The following is a 12,869-nucleotide window of genomic DNA, read 5'->3' on the forward strand; positions in this document are numbered from 1 at the left end:
TTAGATGAGATTTATTTTTGTGTTAAATTATTATTAATTTTGTTAGCTATATTCTTTATATTCGTAATCGAATTGTTTTCCTAATGAAAAAAAAAAAATTAAATGGGACTGAGATCTATCCCGGCCCTTCACCTTAAATGGGATTGGTCACCGAAAGTACATTAGGTGGCCCAGTGAGTGAATTCACCTCTAACTGTGGAGCATACCAAGACCCACGCCGCATTAAATATCCGGATACGCACAATTAGAAGACACGCCTGTATCAATGTAAGCATGCAAGGAATTTAGCGGAGTTACCTCATTAAATGTGGTAGCATGGCCCTTTGGGAAGTGGATAGGGACATACAGGCCACTGGAGGAGTACGGCTACTAGACTCGGAAAGGAGGATATAAGTAACAGAAGGAAGAGAGCGAAGGTATGTTTGACTTCCCCTTTTTTCTAAGTTAGCCGTAATTCATTTTTCTTACTAATTTAGGCATTGGAGGCTCCCCTTAGCCAAAGGGGGCCAATTGAGTTCAGGCATCTCATCTTATTAGCTGATGTCTTCACTGCAAAGGGAAACTTCATCCCAAGTGTGCAAAACACATCATCAACAGTATACTCTAAGTGAAATTGAAACCCAATGCAAGAGGCAGTGAGATCACTTATTCTTTTGACATTTAAGATTTATTAATGAGCCATTGCAGGAGATGGTTTACACTCCTCTTGCAATCCAATGCATGTTTACAAGTGATTAATGGAGAATAATGGTTGAGGACTCATAATATGAAGAAAGTATCCTCTACCAGAGTTTACATCACAATCTACGAAGACTTGAAAATGTGTAGTCTATTTTACTAAAATATTATTACAATATATGCCATTTACTGATACAAATGTGTATCCCAACAAAATCATAGTGAAAAGCCCACTATTGTGAAACACAATGTCTGGAAGATAGAAAAAAAATGCAAACCTATTCTCAAACCCATACAAAAATACAAATATCTATATATGATGAAATAGTGAAATTAGAGCCTATTATGTAGAAATTCATGTGATGATTTAGACCAAAACGTCCCTCTACAAATCCCATGTTAGACTCAAATGCCTTTGTTATAGATGGTGATCCGACCAAAGTGCCTACTTGAGTTAGGCTAAAATGTCTCTGCCACATATCCAAATTGACTAAAATGCCCATATAACAAATCGAATTAGACATAACAACCATAATCTAAATAAAACCACCTAACAACCAAAAATCTCTAGAACCAGCTTCATTTTCAACTTCTCTCGCACTCCCTACTCTCCATCTACCCTATTCTTGTTCTTCATTCTTCTATTTGTTCTCTTTTCCTTCTACTTCAGAATTCTTCTTTTCTAAAGAAATTGCATAACCATATTTTGTTAATCAACCATGGCGTCACCCACAACAAAGATGGAGAACCGCGTCGATGTGACTGGATCTAACCACGATGCAACTCGCAACCAGGGTAAAGATGGAAATATGTAGAAATTTTTGCATTAGAGACCCACGGCGCTGCCATTGTTGTTGGTTTGAGAGGTAGATTTCTTATTGGGTATTTTTGCCATCAGCTTGATAGTTCTACGATTGAGATTCTTTAAGGGTATTTGTACTATCGACTTGATGGTTTTGAGATGGGGCACAAGCACTCTATTGGGATGTGAGTAAAGTGATCGCCCCTAGGTGTGAGAAGTTGTTTCTACCACATAATCCCAAGATCTATTCAAAAAATTTGATTGGGGATTAGATACTTGATTAGGTAGGCTTTACATGCTTGAAAGTCAACCTCCCACGTAAACATTAGATCCAAAGGAGTTGGTACAACTTGCCCGGGCTCCATGGCCACCAGGCATAATTCTCGAGCATTTAATGTGAGCAAAGTGCTCTCCTCGAGATCAGGATGTTGTTGCTCGCCCCAGGTGGCGAGCACTTTTGCAAACATTACTTCATTTATTTTTTTTGAATGCTCACTCTTGGAGGAGCACTTTCCTTGGAGCTAGTACTATTTGCTCAACCTCCTATGGGGGTCGGATAATTTTGCTCGCCCTTCGAGTTGCGAGCACTATTGCTCACCTGGAAGTGTGAGCACTTGCCTTGCTGGGGCATGGGCAAAAGTACCTTGCTCACCCCTGCGGGACAAGCACTTCTTCAGTGTTGTTTCTCGCCTAGGATTCGAGTGATTCACTTGCCCTTTGGGATGAGAGATTTACTTGCCCTCTAGGGTGCTAAGCACTATTTATCAACATAGTGCTCGCCCACAAGGGTGCTAGACACTTTTGATCAACATAGTCATCACCTGGATCAAGCACTTCCGATGACCCTAGAGATGATCACTTTTTCATGCCCCCACTGGGCAAGCATGATTTGCTTACCTAGGATACTAGCTATTGTTGCTCGTCCCAATGCGAACATTGGATATGAGCACGCTTTGATCGCCATGGGTGCAAGCACTCTTCACTCGCCCCCGGGGTTCAGTCACCCTGCGCTTGCCTTGTTGGCCAGCACTTTTGGCTGCCCCGTGGGATGAAAGCTTTGCTTGCCCTATGGGGTTTGAGTGCTTTTGATCAACACAGTGCTCGCCCATGAGGGTGACAAACATTTTTGTTCAACATACTGCTTGCCTGGGGATGAGGCAAACTCTTTTGCTTGTCTTGGTCGCATTGCTTGCCCTCAGGGATAGGTTTATTTTTCTGTCCTACCATCAATTTTTCTTTTGAGCATTATTCTTCAGAGCTTTATTTGTCTGTCCTACTATCATTTTTCCGTCCTGCCTTCATTTGTCCTTCCAAGCTTCATTTTTTGTCCAAGTTTCATTTTCCATCCTAAGTTTATTTCTCAGTCCAAGGTTCATTTTTCCATTCTATTATCATTTTTTGCCCCACCTTCATTTTTCCGTCATAGGTTTATTTTTCTCTCTTAGGTTCATTTCTCCCTCATACTTTCATTTTTTCTGTCCAACATTCAATTTCCTTGGTACACGCCACGAGGGTGGTGACCACGTTTACTCAACATAGTCGTTGGACCTACCTTTTTTGCATGTTGTGTTCGCCCAAGTGGCGAAATATATTGCAGCCCCGAGTTCGAGCACTTTTGCTCGAGTTTTAGAGTGCGGGCACTTCTAATCAACATTGTGCTCGCTCGGAGCAAGCACTTTTAGTGGCCTTCGGGACGAACACTTTTTCTCGCCACTCCCTCAGGTGAGCACTTTTAGCCCCTAGTCGAACTTTCATGCTCTTTCATTGTTGCTCGCCCTGAGGTTCAAGCACTATTTACTCGCCTAGGGTGCAGACACACCTATGTGAACACTCCTTGCTCATTGAGCAGTTTTGATCGCCCATGGGTCCGAGCACTTGCCTGCCATGGTGTTTTGAAAACATAACTTATTGTTTTTTTTTTTTTCCTTCAAGTTTCAAATAATTTTTATAGGGGCAATCAGGCATGTGTCTTGCACGTGCCCTCTTACTAGTCAAATGTAAAAATGTAAACAACCAAGCATATATGCTCTAAACAAAAGTAGGAAAAACATAAATTTGCAGCCTAGAAAACTATTTCACCTTCTTACTGAATTAATTGACTGTCTGTATCACATTCTCAATGTTGAACTTGGGCCAATTACCCTTACAATTGAGAGAGGAGTTTTGAATAAGATGACCTTTTCATTTTTCATTTTTCTTTTATATTGAAAAGTAATACTTGTGGTATTTTTTAGACGGATGTTAGTGATAAACACCATGGAGGTTTTGATGCAAACGTTGATAGTGGGTGGAGCTACTCACCTTCTCATGGGTTATTTGCCTGATGTTTAAGACCCACTTGTGGAGGTACACTCAGACCACCTTGCCCTCACAATCATTGTAGGTTTTGCGCACCACTTGGATTTTGCCGTACCTATACACTAGCATTTACCGGATGTTGTATTCACTCCTTAGGTCGCTCATGAGCATGCGCTTCACACTTGACCATATCATGAAGTGATCCTTCTAGTTCTTGCAACGAGAGTTATAGACTCTAGGATTGTATTTTATCTTCATTCTCGAAACAACAGGAACAATTGGGAGAGCTAAAAATTTGCCATGGACAAACGACATAAAATGTAAGCCTAAATCACAAAGACAGATAATTGAGGTAAAAAAAAGTCATTAAACCCAAACGGAAGTGCTCACAGCCTAGATAGTTGGAAATTGAAAGCAAAGAAAATCTCTACTTTGCTCAGCTTGACTATAACCCTAAACCTGATTTGCCCACTCTGAAATCTGAACCTGCAAGTCTAAATCCTGCTTGAATAATATCCCATCTCTTCTTTAAGCCCCTCTCATTTGCATCTATAACCGTTAATTCAAGGGCAATCTCAAACTTCAGGGTTGGATGAAAAAACCCATCAGAAAGGAGATGAGAAGCTTGGTCAACAAAAGGGGAGATGGATGAGAAAGTAATTTTGTTCATGGGCCATAATGTTTTTAACTGGTTTTTTTTAAACACATCACAAACATTTCATTACTTGATCAGTAACATCAGCATATACAAAAGGATAAATGTTCAAGGATACATCCTCTAGAACTATTACATCATCATGTAACAATAAAAGCTCCTTTTGCCAAGTGATGGGCCACCTGGTTTGCATGTTCTTATATGAGTGAAAGACCAATCCTAGAAAGATAAACAATAACTGTTTAATTTCTGAAATGATATGTGTCTCATTGTCTACAGCTACTCTTTCTCACCATAAGCCGCATCAACAGTAGTAGAGCATTTCCTTCAAAAGCCACTAGTGTAAATCCCAGGTCCAGACAAAAGCACACGCTAAGAAAAGCTCTCCAAGCTTCAACATTCTTAGGCCTAATTTGTTTTCACAATCATTCTTATCTTATCTTATTTAATCATTACAATTTTTTTAAATTTTCACATAAAATAAAATAAACAATTCAATTTTTTCAAATCTCAAAATAAAAATAATATTAAAAAAATATATTCTAATAATATTTTATTTAATTTTTAACTTTTATCTTAACTCATCCCATCTTAAAAGCAAATGAGACCTTAGGTGTGAAAAAAAGTCAACCAAGGTAATTGTTTGCAAGCCAGTACTTGTCCCTTGTCATCTCTGATCACCTTCCTAGCACCAATCTTACCAAGTTCCTTTGCTATAGCTATATCTCAATTAGCCTTCACAAAACCCTTGCTTGGCACCTGCCATTTAAGAAATGTTAGCGATCGGTCCATAACAGGAGAAAGAGAGTGTTGCAGATCTTGAAATTCTACAAGATGTTTCTTTGCTTGAGCAATTAACTGTAAAGGGTGATTAAAAGAATTTCTGAAGACGAGAGAATTTCTTCTAAACCAGATGCTACGGGCTATACACAGCATAAGATCCTTGTCTTCCGTGGATAACCTCTGCTGAAAATGCATGCATAACTGCTGAAAGGTCAGATTTTGTAGAGATGGTTTTTGGAGGATTATACAACAACTACCCCACACATCCTGTGTAGAATGACTCTTCCACAATATATGTTCTATGGTTTCAGCCTCTAAATAGACAGCTGGATTCTTCCAATACCTTTTGTTTATAAAGATTCCAACATGTAGGTGAAAGGTTGTTACGTGCCTTCCAGACAAAAGTTTTAACATTAATAGGAAGGAAAATGCTAAATAGCTTCCTGATTTTGTCTTCTCAATTAGATCGCTTGTGTATTTTAATTTTTTATTTATTTTTTTAATAGTTAAGAAAGTAATTATTAGTAAATGTGTCTTTTTTAAATATTTAAATATATTTAAAAAAGTAATTTAAAAGTTGAGTTTGGATGTTAGATTCAGCTGAACTCAGTTGAATTTAGAAACCAAACGCAGAATAGAAAGAAAAAATCATTGAAATTTATATGAATCAATAAAGCTATAAAAAAAATTATGTAGTTTACAATCAATTAGTTCTTTGTAGTAAGAAAGTGTTCATTTAATAAGGAAAGAGGCTAGTCGAACTGCCGAATTAGTTCTATTTACGCCTCAATAAATAATTAAAGAAAAAGCCCCTTGCCTTTCCCAGCGTTTTAAACCCAAAATAACGAAACAACAACAAACAAAACACAACATTAAAAAAAGAAAAAGAACCGAAAATCACGGATTCACGAGGACAAGAAGGAATGGATACTCTGTAAAACCTTTCGATTTTCGTCTCCTCGGTGGCGACGAAACCTGCTACATTGTTCGGTATTGGATCCGATCCTATCCCACAGATATCCAGAAAGCTAACGAACGAATCTGAATTCCCATTAGATCTCGGGAATTTTTAGTGAGGCTTTTTTCTTTGTTTCTGATTCCGTTTCAGCTCCAAGCTCACACCCTTTCCCGCTTTTGTTTGAATCCGCATTGAATGCGGATTGCGGCGTTTGTGATTCCCTACGGATCTGATTGGAGCTTCGACAGAAACTGCATTGGTTGAGTCTTCCGGGAAATTTTCTGCCAATTTTACAAGAAGATAAGCTTTCTTTCGGAGGCTGAATTTTTGAGATGGATCCTTTATCCACAATTAGCGAAGAGCTAGCCGATATCAACGGACAGATCGGTGACATCTTTCGAGCATTATCGTAAGGATCACGATTTTCTTTCTTTATTGTGCTTAGATATCTTCTATGAGATTGTTGGGGAATTTATAGGTTGATTTATCTAATGTGAAACTGGTGGTGTCCCCGCCTCTTTTTTTTTTTTCACAATATTGGTATTCAAAGCCTCTGCTAAACTTGTTTCGTTGCTTAATGTTATTGCATTTCGCAGCTAGTAGCCTAGTATTCCCTTAGTTATGGATGAAAGCCTAGCTTTCTGAACCATACCATTTTGGGGATTTTCAGACACAATATGTATGCTCATGTCTGATTGTTTCGTATAATGTGATTCTCTCAGAAATGGCTTTCAGAAGTTGGAGAAGGTTAAGGACTCCAATAGGCAAAGTAGGCAGTTGGAAGAACTCACGGAAAAGATGCGCGAATGTAAGAGGTATTCGACAAAGGACACCCCCCCCCCCCCCCTCTCTCTCTCTCTATTCTTATCCGTAGATTTTGTATGTAAAAATTATGAGCAGCATGTAGACGCTCTATTGTTAATCTACTAACATCCAGTCTTCTATTTTTATTTGTTTAGTGAAGTTGTGTTTTTTGGGATAACGGAGTTAATGATTACATATTTGTCGTGGAAGGAAAGTAATGCAATGAACTTAATACTAATAATGTCTAAGGGCCAGGTGATTCTTGACCTCTGAAGATCATGAACAATGGTTGAATGATTTAAAAGTTTTGGATAATTGAATCTGTGAGGTTTTATTGATTGTACTTTTGAATTAGATACTGCTGATTGGATGTTTTCAAGTCCATTTGTGCGGGGGTATGTCACCTGATAAGCTTTAAGGCAGCCGTCCAATTGAAATAAGTTATTAGAAGTAACAGAGACCCAATTCAAAATTTGATTGTTCTGTTCAATTCCCTGATCTGTATTTATTTGGTTGTCATCTTTATCTTCCTATACCAGGATCTCACCATAAGCGTATTGCAGAAATAAAATTGGTGGGCTATAAAAATGAAGGTACTAAGAGGTTTTGGTAGTCACGAGATTAAAAATGTCTGACTGCAAGTTCCTATGCTATGAATGTCCTGTTATCATCTGTAAAAAATGCCTAAGCACTTTACCGTGTTAAGATCAAAAGATCATGGTAATTTTAATATAATGTTGGATGCTTAGTTTCTGGCCAAATGCAATGTTGTACTTTACTAGTTGATGCTTGAAAGTTGCACAAAGCTGGACATCTAAGATAAGTGTCTTATATAATGCTGTTGCTGCTGCTCTGTGTGTGTATGAGTTTGTGTCTGCATTTTCTTTTTTCCAATGGTCTTTGGATCAAATGGCATCACCTCCCATCTTAGATTGTTCATGGGCTGAATCCCATTTGGGTGCTTGAGTTGTACTTATCAATAAAAGAAAGTGTTTTCCCTTCCCTTTCCATTCCTTGTGAGTTTTTCTTTTCTTGGTCAGTGGTCAGAAAGACTCATTCAGCTTGTCTTCTCAGGCTTATCAAGGAGTTTGACAGAGAAGTCAAGGACTTGGAGAGTAGAAATGATCCAGGCACTAATAAGATGCTGAGTGAGAAAAAACAGTCGATGGTGGGTTGTTATCTTAATTTTTATTGGGCCTATGATAATCTGCATATGTACCATGTGGTGCACACTGATTGTTTCCAAGTTGCTGATTGATGTTAATACTTTATGCAGATCAAAGAGTTGAATTCATACGTTGCTCTTAAAAAGCAGTAAGTTAACATCATTCATAATTTACTGTTATTTAGTTCTCAAAGCAGCAAAAGATAATTCCATGCATCTTAAATATATCTGAATGTCATATACTCTACTTTTTGGCCATGTTCTTTTCTTAATATCAGGTTTCTTTTTATACATTTTGTTGCTTCCTCTGTACCAAATTGAGTGTCACACCCTTCTTTGTGTTTGTGTATGTGATCTTTCAATCAAGTGTCAACCTGTAAAAAGTATAAAGCATCAGAATTTCCACTTTATTGGTAACTAAGATGCTAATATTGTTAAACCACTACAATATATTGATGTGTCGTTGTATTGAGCTTCTTAAATTTTCTACTTTCTCAGACACGAGACAGAATTCAGAACATTGTGGCAATAGCCATATCATTTTAAAGCACTGTTCTAAGTTACCCTTATATGATATAACTTCCACCGGTTGGGAAATGATTATTTTCTCTAATTAAAAGTGAGGATGGCACTATGTTGAAAGAAATGAAGAAAAGTAGTCTAAGATGGCTTGGTCTTGGACAAAAGTACTTCATAAATGCAGTGTTAAGAAATAGTGATTTGATCATATGGAAGGAATACAAAAGAATTAGAGTGAGGCAACAAACAAATTTAGTAGTAGTGAAGAAGAACGTGATAAACACAGGTGATGGAGATCATGATGTAGATAGGACAGTAGAGAAAAAAGATACATGTATTCAACCTTAATCATTTTGCACTAAAGCTGGGTTTAGTTGAGTTTGGATGAAGTCTATATTAGACGAGTCAAGATACTGGATTGTATGGAGGCCAACTTGCTTATTAATTTGAAAACTGTCAACTATTGAAAGATGATAATGTTTTTGCATGATGTGTTTGATGACACTCATTTGCTCATGTGCGTAGTGTGATAATTTGGTTTGTTTATAAATCATTTGCATCACTGAGAAGTGAGAACTAGTTCTATGCTTTTGATTTCTTTTAGGAATTATTTTCATCTCATTTTGGATACAGATATGCAGCCAATCTTGATAACAAGCGAATTGATCTCTTTGATGGGGGCACTGAAGGATATGGGGAGGAAAATGTCATGCTAGCTTCCTGTAAGTTTACATCCTTTTCACCAGCATGCTAATTTTGATTGATGCTTCTACTACTCTTGGCTGTGTTCTATGCTGAAATAAGAGTTTGTTATGGGTATGTCCCTACTGCTCATGCCTTTTTGTATACAAGGCATGCAGATTAAAGGATACCTGCTTAACTAATTTCTGTTTGGTTGTCGATTTGTACTGGAATTTTGTCTTCTATAAATATTTACAAGTAAAAAGATGCCAGATTTTAGGTACCTGACAAGTGAACTTGCTTTGGGTGGTTACTTCAGTGATCGATTCCAATTTTAAAAATTTTGATTGGATGCATTACAGTACCTTGGTTGGCTGCAATCTATTGTACAAGTAACTCTTTTAACCTCTCATTACTTGGCGAATTTGTTGAATTTAATCTTTTCAGAGGGATAAATCTATCATTAATAGTTTTAAATACACATCTCTACATATGCAGTGAGTACACACATCTATTCATACATATGAAAAATAAAGATGGTAATGGTAATTTGACAATGTCACTTTCTCATTGGCATGGTGAAACCAGTGTAATAGTAACATCGGATTGCTGTTTTATATGATCGGAAAAATTGTGGATTGCTGTGCAACTGTAATGTTTAATTGGAGTACATGTATGTATTCAAGAGCAATCAATGCCTAATTTTAAATTCAAATGTACTGTAAAATTTGATTTAATGCGGTAAACAATTCTCCAATATGAAGTATAATGGATGCTGAGATAGATGCTATATGTTTTGCAGCCATGACAAATCAACAGCTAGTAGATAGTGGAAACCGGATGATGGATGAGACTGATCAAGTCATTGAGAGGTCAAAGAAGGTTTGATTATCCCCGAAGACAATTTTCTTGTGAAAATACCATGACCATATGTTGTTCTAATACTTGTCTATTTGTTACGAGAAGGTTACAGACGTCAGATTATATCTTGTAGTTCTAGAACATACTAGCGCTGTTTAGTCTTCCTTGAATATCACTTGAACTAGTTTGTATCAAGACCTGAACAAATTATGGAATATTATTTAGCTAATGGACATCAAATACACCCTTCTCCCAACAAAACAAAGAAATGGAAAGAATAAAATTATCCTGTGGAATGCACGTTTTGCACGCTCATATTACCAGGTTCTTTTCAAATTATGAATCTTGTTTTGCTAATTGACATCAAATACAATCCCCAACATGGAATAAAAAGAAAAAGGAAGGCATAAGATGATCCTGACAGTAAAGATTGATGAAAAATAGGACATGTGGCACAATCTGGATTGTCATGTTGTGATTGAGGGTGCAAATTATAAAAAAAGTGGTAGTTTGGTAGTTGAAATTGAAAAAAGGGTGATAGAGTGTGAAATGTAATTTCCACAAATATTTTTACCGTTTTGACAGTTTGAAATTATTGCGAAGAAAGTAATGAATCTGTGTTTGTAACAGGTTGTTCATGAAACCATCAATGTTGGAACTGAGACGGCAGCAGCACTAAAGGCTCAGGTCTGTAATATGTCAGTTTTAAAGAAAATGGATGTTGCAACACTTTATTAGGTCATAATGAATTTACTCTCTCTCTCTCTCTCTCTTCCCTTCCTCCCTCCCTCCCCTAAAGCATGTGCATGCGTGCACATACCAAACATGCACAAACACAGTTTCTCACCATGTTTCATTTAAATGTTTCAAAAACTCCCAATGCCACTGGAACTAAGGATATTTATTACTTTTTATGTAGACTGACCAAATGAGTCGGATTGTTAATGAGCTGGATTCTATTCATTTCTCGATCAAGAAAGCTTCTCAACTTGTGAAGGAACTCGGTAGGCAGGTCAATCTCCTTTTTCTGACTTTTTCAAATATTGAGTGCCAGTTTTATTTTTATTTGTTTTCCTTGGTAGATATTGAATATTAGTTGTTGCTTACCTCAATTATCATTAGGTTGCAACTGATCGGTGTATAATGGCATTACTCTTCCTTATTGTTGTTGGAGTCGTAGCCATCATTATTGTTAAGGTAACATCTCATTTTTTTTTTTTTTTTTGGCAGTCTCTGCTGCTGTAAAAAACCCATTATCTTCTTTTATAACAAAAAAGAAAAAGAAAAAGAAGAATCCATTAATTTGTGAAACAACTGGCAATATAATATTTAGCAGTTTGCATTGCCCCCATCTATTGATTTGCTCAAATGTCCATTTATTTTTTCTATTTTAATGAATTCTCCACTTCTATATTTCAGATTGTAAACCCAAACAACAAGGACATCCGGGATATTCCTGGATTAGCCCCGCCAGCAATGACTCGCAGATTACTTTGGAATGCTAGTTGAAAAGGGATTATTTTATGAGGTTGAAGATGGTTTTTCCTTGTGATTGGATGGAACATCAGTTGGCGAAACTCATTATAGAGATCTGTTGTGGTTGATTTCTGAAGTTATTTATAGGAAAACTTTCCCATGAGTTAGGCCAACTTTTCTGAGTGATAGTCTGGTGAATTATTAGGTTTAATTTGAAGTGGTCCTTCTGATTATATCTTCTACCCCGACTGAAAAATAATTCATAGTTAAGGGAGTCTCAAAATGTGTAGATTATGTCGATTCATACCATTTATTGCCACGCTTTTTTTCTTTTTTTATCTTTTTATGGGAATGTATTGTCACACTTGTAAAATACTTGCCCTGCGCTTCTTTATTTGTTTGTTTCTTTTTATTATTATTATTATTATTATTATTATTATTATTATTATCAATTGTTTATTTGGCAATATCATATGCAGCATTGAATGTTTCTCATTATTTATTTATTAGGCAATACCATATGCAGCATTCAATGTTATTTATTTGGAATGGTTGATAATCTGATGGTGGGCTTGAGTACTCATGGCTACAGACCCCACTTTTGAGTACAGAACTTCAATGGAAGGGGAATGTCAGATTAAGGCAGGAGCCCTATGCGTTGCAATTCGATCTAAAAATGAACCAGGGGACTGAATATCCCAGTATTAATGCATCTTATATAAATAAAGAATTTGAGATTCTCGATTTGTTCATGGTTCACTACTCGGGCGTCAAAACTATTGTGCTTAATGTAACTATGTTCAATAGAGTTTGGCATCAAATTGACATTCATGGATTGGCCGATATGTCTAAACGACTCGGCCGGTCCCATGTTGACACCTTGCGTTTCAAACACAAGAGCTTTCAAATGTTCTTTATGATGCATTAGCTAGTAGGACATGCCAATATTCCATATGCAAAAGTTTGGCTTCAAATCAATATATGGAACTCTTTCTTTTCCTACAATATTTATGGGATGCTTTAAGACAGACATGTATGCAGAAAGCATTTCTATTGTTTTAAAAAATGCAGTACAATGATGTCAAGTAAATCAAATTCAAAACTGGTTATAAGGAATAGATGAGAAGAGAAATTACATTTTATTTTGTGAGAAGGAAATGAAATTACAAATTATATGTCAAAACGAGCA

The 12,869-nt window shown here is 36.8% G+C and overlaps 1 protein-coding gene across 1 annotated transcript; it reads left to right on the plus strand.

Annotated features, from left to right (window-relative positions):
• Positions 1-6,077: 6,077 nt before the first annotated feature.
• On the plus strand, positions 6,078-12,123 carry LOC121234495 (novel plant SNARE 11-like). The gene is made up of 11 exons (XM_041130441.1): positions 6,078-6,206; positions 6,325-6,583; positions 6,897-6,989; positions 8,053-8,146; positions 8,255-8,292; positions 9,296-9,384; positions 10,146-10,225; positions 10,835-10,891; positions 11,124-11,216; positions 11,327-11,401; positions 11,624-12,123. The coding sequence occupies exons 2-11, from the start codon at positions 6,507-6,509 to the stop codon at positions 11,711-11,713; spliced, it is 786 nt and encodes a 261-aa protein (XP_040986375.1). The 5' UTR covers positions 6,078-6,206; positions 6,325-6,506; the 3' UTR covers positions 11,714-12,123.
• Positions 12,124-12,869: the final 746 nt, after the last annotated feature.

This window comes from Juglans microcarpa x Juglans regia, chromosome 6D (assembly GCF_004785595.1).
Source record: "Juglans microcarpa x Juglans regia isolate MS1-56 chromosome 6D, Jm3101_v1.0, whole genome shotgun sequence".
Classification (NCBI taxonomy): domain Eukaryota; kingdom Viridiplantae; phylum Streptophyta; class Magnoliopsida; order Fagales; family Juglandaceae; genus Juglans; species Juglans microcarpa x Juglans regia.